Genomic DNA, 25,185 nt, shown 5'->3' on the forward strand with positions numbered 1-25,185 from the left:
AAGCTGCAGAGTGGTGCCAATAGCGCTTTGTCCAGATGGTGCGCATTCCCTGTGTGCTCCCTCTCCATTCCTTAAATTCTTAATATTCCATACCAGATTATTTCAATATGTTTCCAGCTATGTGCTGTCAAAACAATTGTTAACTAAACATATTAAGGAATTTTGTTTTTATTTTACAGTGAAATTGCAATGCTCATTATGAGTGCCAGATTGAAGTCCTGGAACCCAATTTTCTCAGTTTATCCTCACAACAGGTGCAAGCTTTCCGACAATGCCCTGCACTGTGCCCCAACTCAGATTTTTGAGGACTGCCTCAAGGCTTGAGGGGATACATTTAGTATCCCTCATTGACCAGTCACTTACCTCCTTGCTGAACCTACTAAAGAGGATGCTAACTGTCATCAGTGTTGTTTGTTATGTGGGCACCTGATCCAGCAGGAACTAGAATGAAGCCACAAACTTGTTTCATATGTGTCGTTAAAAAGCTTTCAGGGGGCAAAGGCTTTTACTATTCTGCTTCACCCAACCAGTGGCATGCTGTAGTCTGTGTCTCATTACATATCCCTTGGGCCATATAGTCCCTAAGTACATGAAAACATTTTAGCATCTAAAAGTGACTATCCCTGGGACAAATTTCAAGCCAAAAAGTCAGTAGTGGAACAATATTCCAAAATCTATTCCAGAACAGAGTACAAGTTGCACTCTAGCATTTCATCAAAACCATATGAATTTGCACCACATGCAGCAACCAGTGGGTGGGTTTTCGGGGAACAGAACTATTCCATATAAAGAATAGGCAGTGTTTACCCAAATGCTGTAAATATCCCTCATTTCCAGCGCCTTGGAGACTCAAAAAACAACAGATTTCTTGTAACTATAACAATCAGTTCCAGTGTCGGAGATCTCTATTATACTAAGCACCGAGATTATTTAATGCTCGAGTAGTTTTACTGGCTAGAATGGGGATTTTTTATTCTGCTTGTAAACTGGTATGCTAACTTTATTGGCTAGACTGGTAAACTAAGATTAGGTTTTAGATGAGCAAACTTTTGGGGCATTAAGAAATCTACTGAAAAGGTGCAATGGGAAGAAATATTTTTAGAATGCACTACTGTGATTGAAAGCTGAGGAATCCATCTGAGGCAAAAAAAAAAAGGGTGCAGTTTTGTCAGTCCTCTGGGAGAAAAAATGCTACTTTGTATTAAATAATTAAATATTAATTGGGCTAGAGTGAGAAAGACACATAACCCTGTGGTTAGGGCACTCGCCTGAGAGGCAGAAGACCTCTTTCAAGTCCCTTTGCCTCATCAAACACAGTGAGGAATGGCCATTTTGAGTAGAGTTAGACATGCTCCGAGCACCCTTAGTGGATTGAGTCCCAGAAGTAAGATAGGCAAGGGGAAGTCCTATCCTGACCATCTTTAAAGATCGCACTGGCACTTAGGTGTGAGGATAAATACACAGACGTCTGCCTCAGACAGTAAGGTGCATGCCCAGAGATGAAAACTTAGGTGCCCACGGAACTTTTACAATGGACATTTAGGCACAGAGTGAATTTGGGCATCTACAGAGTTAAGACAGCTGGAAGGAGGTCACTAGTGGAGTCCCTCAAGGATCGGTTTTGGGACCGATCTTATTTAACCTTTTTATTACTGACCTTGGCACAAAGAGCGGGAATGTGCTAATAAAGTTTGCGGATGACACGAAGCTGGGGGGTATTGCTAACACGGAGAAGGACAGGGATACTATTCAGGAAGATCTGAACCACCTTGTTAACTGGAGTAATAGGAACAGGATGAAATACAATAGTGAAAAGTGCAAGGTTATGCATTTAGGAACTAATAATAAGAATTTTGGATATACGTTGGGGGCGCATCAGTTGGAAGCGACGGAGGAGGAGAAGGACCTTGGGGTGCTGGTTGATAGCAGGATGACTATGAGTCGCCAATGTGATACGGCTGTTAAAAAAGCGAATGCGATTTTGGGATGCATCAGGCGGGGTATTTCCTGCAAGGATAAGGAGGTGTTAGTACCGTTATACAAGGCGTTGGTGAGACCCCATCTGGAACACTGTGTGCAGTTCTGGTGTCCCATGTACAAGAAGGATGAATTCAAACTGGAACAGGTTCAGAGACGGGCTACAAGGATGATCCGAGGAATGGAAAAACTGCCTTATGAAAGGAGACTCAAAGAGCTTGGCTTGTTTAGCCTGGCCAAAAGAAGGCTGCGGGGGGATATGCTTGCTCTATATAAATATATCAGGGGGGTTAACGTTAGGGAGGGAGAGGAATTATTTAAGTTTAGTACTAATGTAGGCACAAGGACGAATGGGTATAAACTGGACATTAGGAAGTTTAGACTTGAAATTAGACGAAGGTTTCTAACCATTAGGGGAGTGAAGTTCTGGAACAGCCTTCCGAGGGAAGTAGTCGGGGCAAAAGACTTTCCTGGCTTTAAGACAAAGCTTGATAAGTATATGGAGGGGATGTTATGATAGGATTGTTAATTTGGGCAATTGATCTTGGATTACCACCAGATAGGTCTGCTCAATGATCTGCGGGGAGATGTTGGATGACATGGGAACTGGGTTACTGCAGAGAATTCCTTCTTGGGCGCTGGCTGGTGAGTCTTGCCCACATGCTCAGGGTTTAGCTGATCGCCATATTTGGGGTCGGGAAGGAATTTTCCTCCAGGGCGGATTGGCAGGGGCCCTGGAGGTTTTTCGCCTTCCCCTGCAGCGTGGGGCACGGGTCGCTTGCTGGTGGTTTCTCTGCAGCTTGAGGTCTTCAGACCAGTTTTGAAGATTTCAATAACTCGATCCTGGGATAGGGGTTGTTATAAAATTGGATGGGTGGGGTTCTGTGGCCTGCCTTGTGCAGGAGGTCAGACTAGATGATCAGATTGGTCCCTTCTGACCTATTAGTCTATGAGTCTATGAGTCTAAGAGGGAGTTTTGTGAATTGCAATAGCACCTAAATTGGGGACATAGGCATCTAAACCTGAGGGTACAAGTTCCTAAGTCCTTTTGTGGCTCCATATCCCAAATCAGACATAATTTTGTTTTCTTTCTGATCCATCTGCAATACTATATGTCTTTAACTATCTCTCAGCAGAAGTGACCACATGCTAGCAATAATATTTGTGGAGTAGTGACTTGCTGAAACTTCCTATTTTCTCACTTTTTGAACTGCTTTGGAGGGTGTGATGCAGTATGTTCTCCACACAGGCTCCGAAGGGGTTAATGTGGGCCTAAGAGGCCAAATGACATACCTGGCTGCACCTGAGAAAGAGTGAGAGAGGCTTAATGGATGACCAAAGCCCAGCTGGGATGGAGCTGGGTGGTGATTATAAAGCTAGGAAGTTTGTAGCACAAAGAGGCTCAGGGGATTTGGATAGATGTGGGTGGCTCTCTTGCTGGGGCTGAAGTGGAAAGCTAGTCAGGCTGAACTGCTGGTCAGGGGAGAGATGGAAGTGATAACAAATTATACTCAAACCAGGCTAGAAAATGTGGATAGGGAAAGCACTGAGAAAAACTGGATGAAAACAAGGAAAAAGAAAAGAATAGATTCTTTAGAACCAGCAGAAAGAACAACAAGTGGGAAGGCAGGAATGGGATGTGGGGGGAAATTATGTAACAGTAAAATCTCCACCTAAAGAGAAAGATGGGGTATGTCAACCACCTGAGGATTGTTGAATGGTTCAAAAACAGTGTTGGTGATATAATAGGAGCTGGGAAACTACCTGATAGAGAGTCTTGTTACTGGAATGCAAAAACAAAGAAGAAGTAGGGAAACTCCTTAAGACAAAGGTGCTAAGAAAGCTAAGTATGAACTGTTCGCTGCCTGGATTCCTAACTGAAACAAACAGGGTAGATGCTACAGGTGTCAAAGATTTGGTCAAACAGCAAATAATTGCAAAGGGAAATTAATGTGCAGCAAGTCTGGAGGAGACCATTCATGTAATAATTATAAGGAAGGGACAGAACAAAAATGTTGTAACTGTGAAAGAAAACACAGCTTCAGCGTATGGAGAATGTGCCAAGGCAAAGCAAGCTAAAGGAATATGAAAACAAAATTGTCAACATCTCATATGCAGAAGCGTTAGGAGACACCTGAAGGGAAAAATAATACCCAGTTGGGGGCAGTGATTAGCAAGCAACAAAATACTGAGAAGAAAGTAATGAGTGCCATTGGGGTAAAGTGAGATGATATACTACTTATAGAAAAAGAAATTGCATCTGTGACTGAAGTCATACATTGTACATCTTTCAGACAGGAAAGAAAATAGAAAATGAGACTTGTAGTTAAAGCTGCTGAAAAGTACCTATGAACTAGCAATCTGTCAGAGGAACATCTCCATACTTTCCTAACTAAAGGAAGTATTGAAGGTTACAAGAAGAGGGGTGACTATTTTTATCGGGAATGCACATAGTCTTATTGCACAGGGACAGGAATTAAAGAAATGTTACTGATAGGAAAACAAAGCCTAATATACTATGCATAAAAGAGATTCAGCTAATAAAAAAACTAAAATCACACATATAGACATGCTAGGGAAATAGGAAAGGATGGGGGTGCCTGCACCTTTGTTAAGGAAAATCTAAACTGCCTTAATTTAGAGTTAAAAAGTTAAATATCAAGTATTATCCTTTTGAGATACTGAGATACAAAACAGCTCTGCATCTCTCAAACTATATAATGTTTATAACCCCTGCAGAAAACTGGAGACTATAGAACTGAAAGAATTAACTGCGGATGTTACATGCCCATACATTTATCTGCAGTGATCTGAACAATCACAACAGACTGTGGGAAAGTTGGAAAAATTATAAGAATGGAAAATGTCCTAGAGCAATTTTTTGAAGATAATAATATAGTAATATTAGGTCATGGAAGACCTACCAGGTTCATTGCAGCAGACTGAAGCTTTTCTTGCCGAGACCTGGGAAGAGCTTCTAGTAACATAGCAAGCAAATGCATCTAGGAAATTTACAGAGAGGAGGAAATGGGTAGTGACCAGTTTCTGACATTCATTATCTATCAAGGAAGAGGAAATACAAAGATGAGACTAATACCCCCACTTGGAACCTAAAAAAAATCAAATTGGAAACTCTTTTTAACATGAGGAACATGTGGGCAAGCAGTGTATAAGTGGAGATACTGAGGAATTCTGTATTAATATTACTAAGGAAATTATAAAGACGGCCAGCCTAGATATACTTAGGATACCAACCTTTATAAAAGATAGAAAATCATACTGTGGTGGAACAAGGAATGTGACCAGTTCATTAATGAAAGGAACAAGGCATGTAAGAAGCAAGCACTACACTAAATGGTGAGGATTTAATGACATATTAAAAAAAAGTAAGGAACTTGCACACAGAGCTATAAAAAGGGCAAAAAGAGAAAGCAGGAGGAGATACTGTGAGGAAGTACATAAAGATATCAATACATCAGAGGTACACAAACAATTTCAGAAAATGAATGGAATAAGAATAAGAGCATCTTGAAAATGTCCCCAAAAGAATCAACGATGCACATCAGAGTAATTGAGAATGGGGAAACAGGTGGGTTTTCAAGTTCTTCATTGACAAAACTAAAGAAATGATCTTCACAACTTGGAAGATTCAAAGAGAGATAACATTACATTATATATATGACCAGCAGATAAGTATAATGGAAACATTTCTTAAGTGTGATATTTGATAGGGATCATATTGCAAATATTATAGGTAAGTCCAAAGGGGAGAATCAACCTACTTAAAAGTATCTCTGGAACTTCCAAGGAGGCAGATTAAAAAAACAGTGATAATGCTATACAGAGTGCTAAACAGACCTAATATTGAGTTTCGCTGCCAGGCCTTCAGATCAGCATGAAAAACAAATATGAGAAAACTAGACAGTATCCAAGAACAGGCACTGCGTATAGCATGTGGTGTCTTCATTACTACAGTTCTGTGTGCAATGCAGGTAGCAGCCAGAGAAATGCCTATCACTCTTAGAATGAAGCTCCTAGACTTAAGCTTTTGGTGCAAAGTATTAGATGATAGCGAAGGTAACTCTGCACTAATACACTGTTGCGGATTAACTGGAGACTAGGTAAGACAAAAACTCAAAATTCCTTGTGTAAGTAGTGTAAAGAAGTGGGTAAAGGACGTCAGTGAAAAGCGAGGCTTAAGAAAGGTCAAAAACTATAGCGATGGGAAAGTACCTATCACTGGAAATCCATCCCCCCCACCCGCGAGATAGAAATGGAATTATATAATAAACAAAGGAGAAGAGTGATAAATGTACAAGATTTAGCAAATCAATGTATCTGTGATAAGTGGAGACACTATTGTCAAATGTATACTGACAGCTCCAAAGAAGGAATGGGTAGAGCAGGAACAGCTTTCTGTGTGCCTGTCTTCAGAGTCAAGAAAGAGGTAAGGCTAGCTAATTTCATCCCTGTCTTTATGACTGAGCTAACAGTGAATGGCAATCATAGATTCGGGAAGTGAGTCTGCTGCACCACAAACTCAAGAAGTAGTAGTAGTCAGGGGCTGCAAGGAGCGTGTCTGCAGCCACTCTTGGGGGAGGTGGGGGATTAGAAGAAATAAGATGTGGTCCAAAGAGACAGGAAGGACTCTGAGGGAGTAGATATTGGATTCTAGCTACAAAGTCCCTGAACAGAAACCCAGAGTAGAGGTTCCCCTACCAGCCACCAAGGAAGGTGGGGTGAAACCCCCTGAGGTAAGGGGTGTAATGACCATGGAGCCCAGAGAGAGGCAGACCTGCTCTATGGTCATTGGATTAATGATGGGTGGGACTCTGTTGCCCTGGAGGGGGGATGACTAAAGCATGACCTGGCCAGAAGACCAAGTTGTGAAAAGAGAGACCATTGGCAGGAGGGTGCCATATGGAAAGACAGCCACTACACCACTTCTGGCCACAGGGGGGTGCTCCTGCAGTGAGTGAACTCCTTTACAGAGGGGAACATAAGACCTGATCAACCCCCAGTGAAGTTATTGAAAAGACTCCCATTGACTTCAGCAGACTTTGGTTCAAGCCCATATTGCATAAGGGATTTTGCTCTTAGTGTTTGTCCTTTTGGAGTACCACACTGACTTTTTCTGCAGCATGCAAAAAATGAGCATGGTGTGGATATCACATTACAAATGCACATACACAAATGCCCTTCTTGTGACAGGAGAATGAGACTTTTATTTTGCTAAAATTTATTTTGTTAATATATATGTTTTGCAGAAGATTAGGTGTAATTTCCTCCCATTGTGTCAACAATGTGCCATGCACCAGACAGGAAATTTCAGCCCACTGTGTTTTATTGCAAGACTGCAGTTTTTCAGACACTTGCAATGAAGAAGCTATAGGTGTAGATATACATAGAATAATGTTCAAAGCAAATTCATACAGTATCACTTCTCTCTGAGGATAACAATGCAGATAAGCCCTTTGAAAGCGCCGTACAACAAAAATGGGATTCCAAATCCTAATGTATCCAAAGTTTTAGACTTAGTTAATTGTTCTGTTTTCATACTGAACCTAGTATTCCTGAGATACACTGTGAGAGATCTTCCAACTTCTAACTATCATATGTTTACCTACTAATAGGGCATGGCTACACTTGTAGAGCAGTTTGAGTTAAACCAGCCTTCGTAGAGCGCAATGGGGAAAGTGCTGCAATCTGTCCACATTGACAGCTGTAAGCACACTGGTGTCGCGTCCGCTCTTGGAACCAGGGATTTGGAGCAATCAAATTTTTGAATTGCACCACTCCGGTTCCACTCCAGCTGGTCTGTGCTCCAGCTCCTGCTCTGCTCCAAAGCCCTGCTTCGAATGGCCACAGAGAGCAGTGCATTGTGGTAGCTATCCCAGCATGCAAATGTCTGCAATGTGCTTTTCAAATGGGGGGTGGGGTGGGGTGGGGTGGAGTGTGACTGGGAGTGTGTTGTGTGTATGTTGGGGGAGAGGGAGTGGGTTTTGAGAGGGCTGAGAGCATGTCAGCATGCTGTCTTGTAAGTTCATACAGCGGCAGACCCCTCCCCCTTCCCTCCACCTCTGTCTCACACACACAGCATTCCACAGTAATGGTTGCTTTGTCTCGGAGTAGATATGCATGCCAGCTGCCAGAAACGGAGCTTTCAAAGGGCATATCCGCATTCCTGCAGCGATTACAAAACAATGGCAAGAGTTGCCACTTGACTTAAGGGGATTATGGAACGTTTCCGGAGGCTGATCAGAGCGCAGTAATGCAACACCTTGTTCACACTGATGCCCGGGCATTTCAGCCAATGCACACTAAGCGTTAATCTTCTCACCAAGGTGAAGTACCAGGAGCGCTCTAGCCCTGGACTGAGAGCGCTCTACGTGCCTTGCCAGTGTGGACAAGTAGTGAGCTAGGGCGCCCATAGCTGCTTCAGTGCGCTCTAGCTTGCAAGTGTAGCCAAGCCCCTAGAAGCTGCAGAGCAAGAGTTCTTGGGGTGGTCTCTTGCCTAGCAAGTAAATAGCACCCAGCAATTTAATGTCACATTCTATTGATTAATCAGTCCACTTGACTGTTTTCCCCAGTATTCTTCTATTGCTGGAAAAACCCATACGCTGCTATTATATAAGCTTCTGGTAGTGCTTTACAACCAAATTTGTCATCTTGTATCTGACAGATTCCGACAAAGTATGATAGCAAATTGGAAATAGAATTGCTAGTGAGTTTCGGATTAATGTTTTCACATTGTCATTATTCAGTGATACACCTTTTAATATTTTTTATGCTTTTGATCTGAGAAAAACTAAGGATGCTTTTGACTAATTAATTACATAGTTATATGAGACAACAGATGACAATCTGTGTAAGTTGAGATGAACAATTATGATACTATTTTTTTTCAGCAAGTGTGCTTTGGCCTTCTGCAAATAATATTACTGATATAGTAATTCTATACCAGATGATATCTGCAACTGTTTTGAAGATGTCTCTTTAGCTGCTTGAAATTCTGTTAATAAGTGGTTGCTAGACCAGTATTTATGATCTGTTTATTTTAAAGAAATTACTTATTTTTGTTGTGGATTCATATAGATTGTGTCTTTAGGCACCGTGCATACTAGCTGCAAATTACATCCTCTCCAACCTGCTCAGCTGTCTTAGTGTATTCGTTTTCTTGATGACTTATTCCTGTGCACTTGGATCCAAGGTCCAGGTAGCCTATGCAGGACTATGAGGGGGGATGCTGAGTACCCTTTATTTCTGTGGATGGTTGTATCGCCCAAGCAACAGTCTAGCCCTCACTATTCAGAACTTTTCATTCACCCTAGTTGATTTCACTTTGTGAACCCCAATATTTTAAATGTGTGAATTTTCCCACTGGGCTTATGAATGTTAGAGACCTTATGCAAAATTCACTTTTTTTCATTAGCCTTCCACTGATGACCTCTACCCTAGCTTTCATTACAAGGCAGTGCTCCAAATGTTAATAACAAATGAAATATATGAAAGAACAAAACAAAAGAAACCACAAATATCTAACAACATATTTACATCAGTCAGTATAACTCGTGACCCCTAACTGTGTCAACCCTCATTCTTCCATATTCCCTGCTTGCTGTCCTCTGTTTACTGACACCCCTTGCTGTATTTTGTCTAATTTTAGATTTTAATCTCCCCCGGGTAAGAGACTTGTCAGTTTTATTTTTCTAAATGCCATGCACACCTGGGATGATCTTTAAGTAATAAAATAATTACACTAAGTAAAGCTAGAAATAATTCTGTATATACATCTGTCAGTGCACCATAACTCTGAGTTGTAACCTACCCCTGCTATTTCATTCTTGGCCTTCTGATCAAATTCAGTCATTGTAGTTAATTGTGTGATTGTTTTATGATGTGACCAGATATTCAGTAAGGATAATTTGAAACTAACAAACTTATTCCAATTGATGACCTAGTTAAGATGTGAACATTGATATTAAGTAGTAAAATCCTGGTGTATAAATTAACTCTCACTATCATTGAGCCCTGTATCCCAGTGTAGAATTTTTTTCAAATTTTGTGATTAGTAATTGTCAATGTTTCCTAAGCAATGCAGTTCTTGTTATAGGTAGCCTGCTAAGAAGAGACTCAGCGAAGTTGACAAATACATGCAACTTGAATAGCCATGATCAAGTGATTTCAGATGAGTGATATCCACCGTTTTGTCTCCTTCTGCTGCATCATGCATGTATTTTACTGAAAGTGTTGAATAGGTGACATTATGCTGATTTTCTGACTCAGTCACGTTCATCCTCAAGAGCGCAATTTCATGAAAGTTGCTTAATTCATATCAATAATTGATTATTTTAAAAATCAACACAAATTGTGTACATCAGTGATTTTTCTTTTTGTCTTTAGACATGGTGCTGCTAACACAACAATCAGTAATTTTCCTGTTTTAGCCTCCTGTTTCAGACAGCTGAAGAGGAAAATAAGATTAGAGACATTTAACTAAATTCATCAAAGTTTACATCTCTCATAATGGAGCTTTTTTTCTCTCTGGGGTGACTGTATTGTTAATCATACCATAATTTTATTGTTTTCAAGATGTCATCTCTAAGTAAATTTTTGATCTTTCGAAGTTCAGATGTAGTTGCGTATGCCAATTCCATATTTCAGTTTTGCATTAGAAACTGAGCAAAGCTTAGGGAGCCAAATTCCAACTCCTCGTTTAGTCTGTAGCCACTGTGCAAACAGAATACAATAACCAGGGTCCTATGTACATTCTGCAACTCCTATTGGCAAAGAATTCACTGTGGAAATTCCTCTTTGCCATAGAATTGTGCTCCAGAATCTCAGATTTCATTTCTAAAAGTATTTTCTAGTCTGTAGGGTTGTAGAGAAATGCTTGATTCAAATTTTCAAGGTTGAAATAGTGCATCTGCAGAGCCTGAAACAATAACTTGAACACGCGTGAACTGTCCCGTTCATCTCAGTCAGGGTCCTGTGGATTCTGTAATTCTGCAACCCTGTCATTTGGCATTTTTCCAAGGTGTCACTGCAGTCCTGCTTTGAAGTATTTGTTTTCTTCTTTCTCTTCCCTGCTGGAATCTGCCTATATCTGCCTTTTGCTCTCCAGCTTTCCTTACATGAGAAAGTTAATTGGATTACACTGTATGCTTGAAAGAATGCCAGACTTTATGGAAATGCAGCTAGGGCATCTAAACCATTTTAACTGTCTTGTAATGACACCTGGGGGCGGGGAGAGTTAAAACAAATATAATGTTTCAGAGATCTAATCAGAGATTACAAACTCTGAAATGTCTTAATCATAAACATATGGTTAACGCATAATATGACTATAGGACAGAGTTAAGGTTATTTATGTATGCTTCTTGTGCATTTTCATACCTACTATATTTGTATTTCTTTTTAAATTGAACTTGGAAAACTGAATTTTCAGGGTTTATAATGCTTTTGGTGGGGGTGATTATAACATTCCTGTAATGCATTGTACCCTAAACTAGTTACAAGTACTCTCAATCTTAACTCCATTTTGACATAGTCTTTCTCTCGGATATATGTTTCTTCTTCGAGTGATTGCTCACATCCATTCCAGTTAGGTGTGCGCACCGCACATGCACGTTCGTCGGAAACTTTTTACCCTAGCAACTCCAGTGGGCCGGCAGGTCGCCCCCTAGAGTGGCGCCGCCATGGCACCCGATATATACCCCTGCCGGCCCACCCGCTCCTCAGTTCCTTCTTACCGCCGTGTCGGTCGTTGGAACTGTGGAGCGCGGCATAGCTGTCCTCCACGTCCCTAGCTCTCCTTGTTCTACGGTTGTTAGTTAGTGGTTAAGTATAGTTAGTTATATAGCAATAGTGTAAATAATATTGTAGATAGTTGTTAGCCGGTTTGGGCCGTAGCCCTTCCCGGCACCCGGCACCGGGCTCATGCCTGGTTCGCCGGGCTTTAAGCAATGTGCGGCCTGTAAGAAGCCTATGCCGACCAGCGACCCTCACGACGCGTGTCTAAAGTGCCTGGGGGAATCGCACAGGTCAGACAAGTGCCGCATTTGCAAGGCTTTTAAGCCCAGAACAAAGAAGGAGAGAGACCAGAGACTTAGGACTCTCCTAATGGAAGCAGCACTTGACCCAGCAGCTTCGCAGACCGTCATCTCTACACCGGCACCGGATCGCACCGGCACCGGAAAGACTCCCCGGCACCGACCTTCCCCGGCACCGGGTGCAGAAACAAGACCCTCGAAGTCTGCAACTCCATCCAGGCAGACTCGAGTGGAGCGCCCGGCATCGACATCTGCCGCGGCGCTACCAGCACCGTCGACTCCGGGCCCGGTGGGTCCGTCGAGTCCGGTCCCGCCGAGCTCCCCCATAAGATCTGGGGTTGAGCTATTGGTCCCATCGACTCCAGAGACCTTCGCCTCGGCACGAGACCTCATTGCCCTAACTGAGTCAACTCAGCCGCCACCCCCGGTACCTCCGGTGCGGGTAGCGTCCAGGGGCAAACCCATGATGACGGCGCCGTCTTGGGACTCACGCTCGCGATCGAGGTCCCGACGCCACGGTCGCTCGAGATCCCGCCGCCACTCGCAGTCCCGGCACCGCTCCCCTCGGCGGTACCAGTCGTACTCGCGGCACCGATAGGCCTCCAGACGGTCACGGTCTGGTTCCAGCCGCCGATACCGGCACCGGGACTCTAGGAGCCAGTCTCGCCGTCGATCAGCGCACCGGTCGACCTCCCGGCACCGAGCTGGTGGCAGGTCCCGGTCGACCTCCCGACACCGCGTCGGTGGCAGGTCCCGGTCCCGATCCCGGCACCGAGACAGAACCCGGTCCCGATCCTGGCACCGGTATGGCTCCCGATACCGGTCCCCGGCACCGAGAACATCTTCGGTGCCGGACCGCGGAGACTCTTACCAGCCGCGGTCGGCCCCTCCATGGCCTTCCAGACAGCCGTCGGTGTCATCACAGGCGGACAGCGTATACGCGCTGGGCACCGACAGACAAGCGGCTCTCTTCCAAGACCCTCCGCAACAGGACCAGGGTCTGCAGCAGTGGGGGTTCTGGACACCCTGGGCGTACCATCAAGCCCAGGGCCCCCAACAGCTTCCTCCTAGGCCTGCAATGGCAGAGCACAGGGTGCCGGAGGCATCGTTGTCCCGCCCCCCTCCCTCCCCAGACGGGGAGGAAGGATCGAAGCAACAAGACCCTGGTCTCCCTCCTGAGCCAGAGGCGAGGGCTGAGGCGGACCCCCCGCTGGACACTTTCTTGCCAGGGGTCTCCTCATCCTCTTCTCCTGACGAAGCGGGGGCTGGCACTTCCTCCAATAGCCCTCCTCCGCTAGATCTCAGGGCACATCAGGACCTCCTCAGGCGCGTAGCACAGAATCTGAGCCTGCAAGCTGAGGAGGTCTCTAAGATCGAGGACCCCATTGTCAGCATCCTCTCCTCCGATGCTCCCACCAGGGTCGCCCTACCCTTCATTAGGACGATCCAGGCCAACGCCAATACAATCTGGCAGTCACCGGCCTCCATCCCCCCTACTGCGAGGGGCGTCGAAAGGAAGTACATGGCCCCCTCCAAGGGCTATGAGTACCTCCACATTCACCCGACTCCATGTTCCCTGGTGGTGCAGTCGGTGAACGAGAGGGAGCGTCACGGACAGGAAGCCACAGCCCCCAAGTCCAAGGAGGCCAGGCGTATGGACCTCCTCGGCCGCAAGGTCTATTCGGCTGGGGCCCTTCAGCTCAGGGTTTCCAATCAACAAGCCCTTCTTAGCCGCTATGCTTTTAACTCGTGGGTGGCAGCGGACAAGTTCAAAGAGCTGCTGCCACAAGAGGCTCGTTAAGAATTTGCGGCGATTCTTGACGAGGGCAAGAAGGTTGCATGAACCTCGTTGCAGGCCTCCTTGGACGCTGCAGACTCGGCTGCCCGTACCCTCGCCTCGGGGGTAACGATGCGCCGCATCTCCTGGCTTCAGGTTTCTGGCCTTCCACCGGAGCTCCAATACACCATCCAGGACCTCCCGTTCGAAGGCCAGGACCTGTTCTCGGAAAAGACAGACCCCAGACTGAAAAGTCTTAAGGACAATCAGGTCATTATGCGCTCCCTTGGGATGCACACGCCTGGGACGCAACGCAGACCCTTCCGGCCGCAGCAACAGCAGCAACGTCGGCCATACCCTCTCCTCCAAACCCCCGCCTGGACCCAAACCTTCGTTTTGAAGGTGCGCCCGAGGGCGCAGTACCAGTTTCCCCCACGAATCCTTCCCCCCCGTTTTCCAACCGCCTTTTGTTTTTCCTCGAGGCGTGGACCCAAATAACATCCGACCGCTGGGTCTTACGCACAGTGCAGACGGGATACCGCCTGCAGTTTGTATCATTTCCTCCCTCCCGCCCCCTTTCCTCGTCCCTCTTCAGGGACCCCTCTCACGAGCAATTCCTTCGACAGGAGGTACAGTCGCTCCTCAACAAAGGAGCTATAGAGGCGGTTCCGGAAAACGAGAAAGGCAAGGGGTTTTATTCCCGCTACTTTCTGATCCCCAAGGCCAAGGGAGGCCTCAGGCCTATCCTCGACCTGCGAGAGCTCAACAAGTACCTAGTGAAGTTGAAGTTCCGCATGGTATCCCTGGGGACCATTATCCCATCCCTGGATCCGGGAGACTGGTATGCTGCCCTCGACATGCAGGACGCTTATTTTCATATTGCCATATGGCCACACCACAGACGTTTCCTTCGGTTCGTGGTCGGCCGCCTTCACTACCAATTTGCGGTCCTCCCATTTGGCCTTTCTACGGCTCTGAGGGTATTCACAAAACGCATGGCCGTCGTTGTGGCACATCTTCGGCGCAGTCGCATTCATGTGTTCCCTTACCTCGACGATTGGTTAATTCGGGGCACGTCGGAGCTGCAGCAGCCACGTCCGCAGGATCACCGGCCTGTTTGCTACCTTGGGCCTCATGATCAACGTGGACAAGTCCACCCTGCTCCCCTCGCAGAGGGTGGAGTTCATTGGGGCCGTCCTGGACTCCACCGTAGCCAGGGCCCTTCTGCCGTTGCTGAGGTTCCAGTCGTTGTCGGCGATCGTTCAGCGCTTGCTGGCAGCCCCCCTGACATCGATACGGACATGTCTAACCCTGTTAGGCCATATGGCAGCCTGCACATTTGTGACCGGGTATGCACGGCTCCGCATGAGGCCCCTCCAGTCTTGGCTCATCGCACATTATCGGCCGGCAAGGCAGTCACTAGACATGCTGATCACAATCCCCCAGGGGGTGTTGGATTCTCTCAGTTGGTGGCTAGACCAGTCCGTCGTGTGTGCGGGGCTCCCATTCCACCCACCCCAGCCCTCGGTGTCCCTAACGACGGATGCCTCAGATCTCGGCTGGGGGGCCCACCTGGGAACCCTGAGGACACAGGGCCTGTGGTCTCCACAGGAGGTGGAACTACACATCAACATGCGGGAGTTGAGAGCGGTCCACCTTGCTTGTCAAACGTTCTGTCACCAGCTTCGGGGTCATTGTGTCGTGGTATTTACCGACAACACGACGACCATATACTATATCAACAAGCAGGGTGGCACCAGATCCTCTCCCCTATGTCACGAGGCGATGCGACTCTGGGACTTTTGTATAGCCCACTCCATTCACCTCACGGCTTCCTTCCTCCCCGGAGTACGGAACACGCTGGCGGACCGCCTGAGCAGAACCTTCCTCGCGCACGAATGGTCCCTCCGCCCGGGCGTCGCCCTCTCGATTTTCCAGAGGTGGGGTTGTCCCCGCGTGGACCTCTTTGCGTCCAGGGGGAACAGGAAATGCCAGGCGTTCTGCTCCTTTCAGGGCCGGGAACCCGGGTCTATAGCGGACGCCTTCCTTATTCCGTGGACGACCCACTTGTTCTACGCGTTCCCCCCGTTCCCGCTGGTCCACAGGGTCCTTCTGAAGGTGCGCAGGGACAGGGCCCGCGTGATCATGGTAGCCCCAGCGTGGCCCAGGCAACATTGGTACCCCATGTTGCTGGACCTGGCCATAGCCGACCCAGTTCCCCTGCCCCTTCACCCAGACCTGATCACCCAGGACCACGGAACTCTCTGTCATCCGGACCTCCAGTCGCTGCACCTAGCAGCGTGGCTCCTGCGTGGCTGACCAGTTCTGAGTTGCGCTGCTCCACCCCGGTACGTGAGGTACTCTTGGGCAGCAGGAAGCCTTCCACTAGAGCGACGTACTCGGCCAAGTGGAAGCGTTTCTCTGTTGGTGCGTGGAGAAGGGTCTACTCCCGATGGAAGTTTCGGTGGCCAATATTTTGGACTATATTTGGTCCCTTAAGCAACAGGGCCTGGCGATATCGTCCCTGCGGGTCCACCTGGCGGCTATCTCCACCTTTCACCCGGGTGGGGATGGCCGCTCCGTTTTCTCTCACCCAATGGTGACTAGATTCCTTAAGGGGCTGAAACGTCTATACCCTAACGTCCGACCCCCTGCCCTTACCTGGGATCTTAACCTGGTGTTGTCTCGGCTCATGGGGCCCCCCTTTGAGCCGTTAGCTACTTGCTCCCTGCTCTGTCTTTCTTGGAAGACTGCCTTTTTAGTAGCTATTACCTCAGCTAGACGGGTGTCGGAACTCCGGGCGCTCACGGTAGATCCCCCGTATACAGTCTTCCATAAAGATAAGGTGCAGCTGAGACCGCACCCTGCCTTTCTCCCCAAGGTGGTCTCAGCCTTCCACGTCAACTAGGAGATCTTCCTCCCAGTTTTTTTCCCGAAACCTCATTCTTCACGCAGGGAGCAACAACTCCACTCGCTTGATGTCCGTCGGGCTCTCGCGTTTTATGTGGAGAGGACCAAACCGTTCCGCAAATCCCCTCAGCTTTTCGGGGCAGTAGCGGACCGCATTAAGGGGATTCCCATTTCCTCGCAGAGGTTATCCTCGTGGGTAACGTCCTGTATCAGGACCTGCTATGACTTGGCTCACGTTCCTACGGGCCGTGTGACTGCGCACTCCACCAGGGCGCAGGCGTCGTCGCTGGCTTTCCTCGCCCGTGTGCCCATCCAGGAAATCTGTCGGGCAGCGACCTGGTCATCGGTCCACACCTTTGCTGCCCACTACACCCTGGTCCAGCAGTCCAGAGAGGACGCGGCCTTCGGATCTGCAGTGCTCCATGCCACTACTTCTCACTCCGACCCCACCGCCTAGGTATGGCTTGGGATTCACCTAACTGGAATGGATGTGAGCAATCACTCGAAGAAGAAAAGACGGTTACTCACCTTTGTAACTGTTGTTCTTTGAGATGTGTTGCTCACATCCATTCCACACCCGCCCTCCTTCCCCACTGTCAGAGTAGCCGGCAAGAAGGAACTGAGGAGCGGGCGGGCCGGCAGGGGTATATATCAGGTGCCATGGCGGCGCCACTCTAGGGGGCGACCTGCCGGCCCACTGGAGTTGCTAGGGTAAAAAGTTTCCAACGAACGTGCACGCGCGGCGCGCACACCTAACTGGAATGGATGTGAGCAACACATCTCGAAGAACAACAGTTACAAAGGTGAGTAACCGTCTTATCTATGTAAAGTGTATTGGTTTTTCATTTATAGTTTAAGTTGGATTTCTGTTTTTTGACATACATGCGCCACACACATGCCTTAATCAGCCATAATATGAATATACATTGAAAAGGCCATCTTTTTAGTATTTTAGAGATCATTGTAGGTACAGGTTGGCTAAATAAGTGTAATAGAAGTGCATAGCTTCATACTTGAATTACCCAAAGCAGAGAGGCTCAGAAAATAGAAACCTGCCTTGGATGGAAATAAATTGATATCTTGGCCATCAAAATGAGGGTTTGTTTTACTGATTCCCTTTGCACCTTTTTATTCTTCTTTATGTGGGAAAGGACAGAATAATCTTCCTATGTCACACAAGCAAGCCCTTTCCCACATAGCACTTCAACCATATACCAGATGTTACAACAGGCGTGGGCAAACTAAGGCCCAAGGGGTGCATCTGGCCATCCAGATGTTTAAATCTGGCCCTCGAGCTCCCACCAGGGAGCAGGGTCGGGGGCTTGCCCCACTTTGTGTGGCTCCTGGAAGCAGCAACATGTCCCCTCTCCAGTTCCTAGGCGTAAGGCAGCAAGGGGGCTCTGCACGCTGCCCCTACCACAAGTGCAGCCCCTGCAGTTCCCATTGGCCAGGAACCAGAGCTGCCTGGCTGCGCCTCTTCGTAGGAGCCGGAGTGGAGACATAGAGCTGCTCTGGATGCTGCTTGAGATAAGCGCTGCCCAGAGTCTGCACCCCTGTCTCCCTCCCCATGCCCCAGCCCTGATTCATCTCCTGTCCTCCAAACCCATCGGTCTCAGCCCAGAGCACCCTCCTACACCGGCAACCCCTCATCCCCAGTCCCACCCCAGAGCCTGCACCCTCAGCTGGAGACACCCCTCTCCCCACCCCCTCCTCGAGACTCCAGTCCCCAATTTCGTGAGCATTCATGGCCCATCATACAATTTCCATACCTAGATGTGTCCCTCAGGCCAAAAAGTTTGCCCACCCCGTGTTACAACATATGAGTGGTAGAGCTTGATTCATCTCTGTACGTGTCCATTGTATATACAGCATTATGCTTAGACATCTTTTCAGTCATTCCAAAAATTGGACTAATTTGTTTTCACTTACTTCGCCCACACTGAGTGTTTGTTGCCAGCTGAAATCATTTCAGCAAGATGCAGAGTGGTTTTAACGATTTTACTTTCAACAGCTGGAAGACTAATTCCATTTCTGATTACTCCAGCATTTCAAAGCTCAGCAGAAATCTCAAAGCCTATCAATTAAAGTACTTCCAATCAGGGATATTGTCGAGAGCACCCATCCTGGACTCACTTCATTTCCCCTATTGATGATTTTGCTAGAAACTCTGCTCTTAAGTCTCACACCCCAAGCTATTGATTTAACAATACTGGTAGAAAATAGAGTACAGGTCCTTTTTATGCAGTAATAATCACAACTTCACCTCTATGTTGTGGTTACTCTATTGTCCCCTACTTTTAAAAAGGAAAAATCCTTTGAATACCAATAACCCTATACATACAAATGGGAGAAAACGCCCACAATGGAGAAATTACAGCAGTTGGACTAGGTGGGCTCTATGGAGGTAAAGGTGAGAGAGTCAGAGAGGTGAAATCTAACCCCTAAATTGAAGCTAAGGATGGGTCTCAATAGGGCCACTTCTAGGGTGAGCAATCAGGGCAGTCACCCCGAATGCCAACATTCAGCTGGGGATTTTGTTTTGTTTTTCTCAGCAGGCCATTTTGGTTCATTTGTTTTTTGCTCAGCTGCTTGTTTTGGGGGTGGCACCAAAATCCATTTTCTGTCTTGGCTGGCAAAATCCCTGGGCATCGGTCCAGTTTTTTAGTGTATTCACAGCACTTGTGCAGTGTGTTGGAATTGCATTCCCCAGAACATGGAGCTTGTGGTCACTCCCTTGGCTGGCTTCCATCAACACCTTCCTTACCATTCTGTGCAAGGTCAATCTGAAGGACCATCCTGCATTACAGAGGTGCTCCCTTTATGACTTCCACTCCCCACGCATGTGCAAAGCCCAAGTCCTGAGCTTAAATGGCACTGAGGCCTGGCCCGCTACACTATATATAAATGTCCCTAGTGAAAATAGATGCTTCTTAGGTCATTCCATATGTTTGGTAACATAAAGATAACACCACAGTAGCATATGTAAAAGTTTGGGGACAAATTCTATCCCAAAATGCACATGCACAAATTCTGTTTTCATCTATGGAAATGGTGCGCTTAATGCAAGGACATAATTTTTCACTTTTATTTGGACAAAGATAACTCCCTCTCCTCTGGTCCCTCCCCACATTTTATCCTTAGTCTCATTCACAAATGAGAAATTGACATTTTGCTCCTCGCAGGGCAAATCTGACAGCAGCAGCAAGAAACTGCAATAATTGCATTATTAGTGAGTAAGTCAGAATGTAAGTCATGAATGTAATGATCAAACATACTCAAGGGCAAGTTAACTTAAATAGATTAAATTATTATCCAATAAAGTTCACAAAACAAACATATTAAAGGTTAATGCTAGGGAAAGCCATACTTTAATCATCTTTAGTAAAGATACCTGAAAAAATAATAACAAAAGAAAGATAAATCAAGATGATATATAGCAAAGACAGTTAAACTAGGATACCCAGAAATCTTTGCAAAAAAACTTTAAAATTCATTGGGCAAATATATTTGTATTAACATCTAATATTACCTCCTTCTGGAAAAATTACATGAAGCAAATTATGAGCCTTTACTGAAAATATTTTTAAAATGTTTAATGGCAGAAATGACCATTTTGGTTCTTCTTTCAAGTCCTTCCAATAGAAATCCCCATGAAGATATTAGAATATTGCAGTTTTCTATTTTACAATATATTTAGTGTAATAAGATCATCAGGGTTGATTAAAGAAAATGATATAGTGCTGGTGGTATGTAATGTAATGGGCCTTAATAAGATTGTAAGACGGAGGCAGTCATGAACAACAGATGAAGGTTATAAAAGTTCCTTCACTGGAGGTTTTCAAAAGGAGGCTGGCTAGCCATCTGTCTTGGATGGTTTAGACACAACAAATCCTGCATCTTGAAAGGGGATTAGACTAGATGACCCTTGTGGTCCCTTCTAATCCTATGATTCTATGACTCTAAACTGAAGCTGGAAGATTTCAGTAACCTTTTACAATATATAATGTTCTTATTAAAATACCTGAAACTTGCTGAAAAGGGTCCCCATCTATTTTAAAATTCTGGGACTAGATAAGGATTCTTCTTTAACAGCAATTCCCCCCAGGAGATACTCATCCCATGTTTAACAAATGAGAAAAAAATACCCTGTAAAACCATCAACCTGTAAAGAGGAGGGGAAGTAATTAGAGGGGAGAAAATAATGAACACAGAGACATTATAAAGAGTTTTCAATACAGATATGATACTAGTATCTAACTGTACACAATTAAAACATTTTATTTCAAATTCTTGACAGAGGTAGGCTTTAAGAGACCATTCACCAAGATTAAAAAGATTATAGCCTCCAAGGGCATAATTTTAAAACTATATGATGAACTTTTATTAAACTTGCTGTAGGGCTAATTAAGAAAATAAAAGAATTAAAGTTAGGTTTTTTGGTTAAGAAAATAATAATATATTCACTTTATTATTCATTGCTAGTAAAGAAAAGGTCCCAATCAGTAAGTAAAAGAAGGTTGTGAGAATAATAAGACGTATAACCTGGCTGTTGCTTGTCATGTGGGAAGGATGTATGGTTCAAAAAGCAACTAATAAAATAAAGATCTGCAGTAACAAGGCAAAGAAAAACTGTCTTAAAAGAAACAAGCACAACCCTTCCCACTGTTCTGCTGGTGAGCAAGAAGGGGCGAGGAAATAAGAAAGGAAGGCCTTAGAGGAAGGAAATTGGGTTTTTGCTAAAGTCAGCAAGTTAACTGCAGGTACAAAGAGAGCTGTGAATCTGAAGGTTCTTTGTCAGATCCTACCTGATCATGCTGGAGTTCACCAGGATGAGATGGTTTTCCCTAGCTCTGACCTATTTGTAAGTATAGTGATTGCATACTTATGAATACTTTGTTACTGTATTGGGTGTAGTGACTGCTTATTTTTAAGCTGTTAGACATGCCTATAGCAATTGCGTAAAATACCATTTGGCCTTTGTCCTTAATAAAGGAATTCGTGGTTAAATTAGTCGGGTGGTCTCTGATATTAATATTAGTAATTTCAAATATTAATTATTCCAACACTTGCCATTGAAGACTAATGTAATTATATTAATAAGTGGGGAAAGTTTTAGATAAGAAAATTCCCTGCAGTCTTGATTCAAAGCCCATTGATGCCAATGGTAATCTTTTCTTTGTCTTTATTGGTCTTTGGATCTGGCTCCTAGAGCTGTGGTCTCTTATTTGCCATACAGCAGCTCCTCTTTCGTATGTGTAACTATAAAAGAAAATAATCATAAGTGCTATTAAAGTGGTACCTGACAACCTCTCCTTTAAAGGAAATCTACAGAGCTGTGTCATTGCCTTTAGCTATATTTGGTAGAAAAATTCCTAAGCACAGGAATATTAGTCAATTATCTTAAACTTCATCATGGACAGAACAAAAGAGAAATTACCAATGGATCTATTAGTAAAACTTTGGGGGCTTACAAATAAAAAGATCTATCCACCCCATAATAAAAAAATTGCTCACACATTTTGATAGGATCAGATCTCCGTTTTGGCAGTGTTTTGAATGAGAAAGGAGCCCCCTGACAATATACTGTGTGTTAGAAGAGTATGGGATAGTCTTATAATGGAAAAGCTCCTGGATGATAGAAAACAGGGGGAGATTAGATTCTTACAGGTATGGCTATCAGTTTCTAGAATATGAAAATAAGATGAAATAAATAGAGGCCTTGGAAATACAGAAGTATATTGACTTCAGTAGGAGTACTCATGCTTAAAGATAAGCCTGTGATTAAAAGTTTTGCTTCATAAGATCTGATCCTGAAAAGATGCTGAGCGCCATCAATTCTAAGGCTATGGGCCCACAATTTAATGCACTATATGTACTTGAATAGTCCCACTGAACTCAATGCGTCTGTTCACATGAATAAAATTACTCACATGTTAAATGTTTGTAGTATGGGGACTCAAATGCTTTATCCTTAGAATTCTATGTGACTACACATTCTTTTTCATATAGTTGTATATATTATTGGGTACTGTGTATTGTGCAGATATCATTTGTAAATTGCAGAATTCATTTACTGCATCTTAATTTTGTTTCTGATTAAGAACCACCTAAATAGTAATTGCTGGTAATTAGGAAAGGACAAACAAACATTAGCAATTGCTATTAGTTCACTTCATTTAGATTGCTTTCTTCTGTTTACTGTTATAAATAATAGTACATAGCATAACATAAATGTTGTCTATCTCCAAAATACTTTTAAAAAATAGTTTATTTAATCATTCCATTTCCCCATGTGAGGCAGCCAACAATTACAACCTATTTTACAGGTTGGAAAGCTAAGGCAGAAACATTAAACAACCTGTCCAGTGTAATAAACAGAATGTGTGCCAGAGATGGAATTAAAATTCAGGAGTTCCTTGGGTTCAGACACGTTTTAAATGCTGCACTATATCTTTCACTCTTGGATCCCAATTCTGATCTTACAATGTTAACTCCATTGACTTCACTGGAGTAATTCCATTTGCATCAATAGAATGCAATATGTGTACACATTTAACTGAGCTCAAAAGCAAGCCTGTGATGTTTAGCAATTATTTGTAAATATTGTAATACAAATTATATGTCACTAATGTGATAATGTGTCTATTTATTATTAATTATTGTTGTTTTGTTATTTTCTAAAATACCCTTCACCATAATATGTGGGCACTCTGTGGCTGGCTAAAATCATGTCTCTCTATGCAACAAAACAACTTTACAAATTAGTAGTAAAATGACATAACTACAAAAAAGGGTTAAAAGAAAAATCATGATTAAATATAGACATGTACAAAAAAAATTTATTCTCCACAGAGTTTCGTAGCAAAGATCTGGGTATTTTTGTAGTCAGTAGCTGTATTGTCCAGTGTAAGCTAAATCCAAACTCACACAGAGGTACAGTTTTAAAACTCTGTTATTAGAAGAGCTACAGTAGCTAACGGCTTGTGCATTCTTAATAGTTCTTGTGGCAGATTAACTAGTAGTGGTGCTAAGGTTCTCATATTGCAATACTGCAGCAGTCATAAAAAGAACAAATAACCCCTTTTCAATGCTTTATAAAGGCTATCTTTCTTCCAGCAAAGGCTAGCGAAGGTAGTCAATAGGTGGGTTTTTTTTTGTCATAATAAGCAGTGTTACTACACATCTATGGACATTCTTCATTGGTCATCCTCTCCTTACTCCGGTTACAATTAAAAGATTCCTTGCCCATTTGTGTTCAGGGGGCCTGCTTTTCCAAAGCTTTTAACAGCCTGCTATGATCTGGATTCGCTTCATTATAAACAGGCTTTCTGTTCCTTTTGTGATTTTTATGCAACTTTTTCCACCATGAAGAACCATCTTTTCTTTTCTGGTCTCTCTGAATGACCCTGAATGGAAGGCAGAATACATGTTTCTTCCTGGTACTGTCTTTTCTCTCTGTTACTGCAAAGTTCATCTAAACATTCTCCGATAGACTTTTTTTTTTTTTTTTTTGTGGTGGTGGTGTTTTGCTCTTTACTTGCACTGTGTGTTTTGCTCTTTACTTGCACTGAGTCTCTGCACATTTTTGCACCTTTTTAGTCTTCTCTTTTGTAAATATCTGAATTTGTTCCTGAGCCTTCTTGTGCTTGCAAAAGAGTTCAGTCTTTGGACTTCAACTACTTGAAGTTGATTCTGCTTTGTTACTGAGTCTTCCAACTACTCTATATCACTTTGGCATCCAATTTCCTTTCCATAGCATCGCTTTTTGTGCATTCTTCTTTCACATGAGCAAATTCCAGAAATGCTTCTGGTACACATTGAGAGAGAGATTTTTTTTTTCTCTCCCACCTTGCTTTCAATGGTCCAAAATTACCTTGCAGGACACTGAAGTTTTGATGAGCATTGATCTATCTCCTTATTGTGTAATTGTGTCCAGCTTCCTAACATTTTTAATTTTGTTGCAGTGTTTCAGCAAAAGGGCACCAGAAGTCAGAGTAATAACGAGAAGATGTACTGTGCTTTCAGGAAGCAAGGTGTGGAACCTCTTTTTGCTATTTTAACTGTCTTGATGCTCCTTAATAGAACTATGAGAGTTTTGCTCTGGCTTGATTTTTTTCTTGGATGATTTCATACCTTTTTTTTCCTACCAGGATGGCCTAAATCCCCAATAGTACTTCAGCTTATAATAATCAATTCAAATAAATAAAAAGTTATTATTTTAACAAAGCAAATCAGTGAAGGGCTTTATAAAAGCTTTTTGGAAACATGAAAAAGCAAAAATGACTTTGCACTTTTCTATCAGCTTTTGCTATAATGATCAAAACTAAAAAACGAGGAACTGGGTGGCTCATATGTATTCTGTGCACCAGTTCTAACCTGCCTGAGTCAATAGCAAGTGACCAAAGCTTATCTCTTGGCTGCTTTGTGTCCCATGTAAAATGAGTTGCTGGTCCCAGCCCGATTGCTGTT

The 25,185-nt window shown here is 44.3% G+C and overlaps 1 protein-coding gene across 4 annotated transcripts in view; it reads left to right on the forward strand.

Annotated features, from left to right (window-relative positions):
• BANK1 (B cell scaffold protein with ankyrin repeats 1) overlaps positions 1-25,185 on the forward strand; it is a 292,299-nt gene that overhangs the window by 246,614 nt on the left and 20,500 nt on the right. For 3 of the 4 annotated variants that reach the window (XM_030564611.1, XM_030564614.1, XM_030564612.1), the window contains one exon: positions 24,681-24,749. The exons of the other annotated variant lie outside the window; for it this stretch is intronic. In XM_030564611.1, coding sequence (XP_030420471.1) covers positions 24,681-24,749 — 69 coding nt within the window. The remainder of the gene's footprint in view (positions 1-24,680; positions 24,750-25,185) is intronic. 4 annotated transcript variants of the gene reach the window in all.

The sequence above is a fragment of the Gopherus evgoodei genome, chromosome 5, assembly GCF_007399415.2.
Source record: "Gopherus evgoodei ecotype Sinaloan lineage chromosome 5, rGopEvg1_v1.p, whole genome shotgun sequence".
Lineage (NCBI taxonomy): Eukaryota > Metazoa > Chordata > Testudines > Testudinidae > Gopherus > Gopherus evgoodei.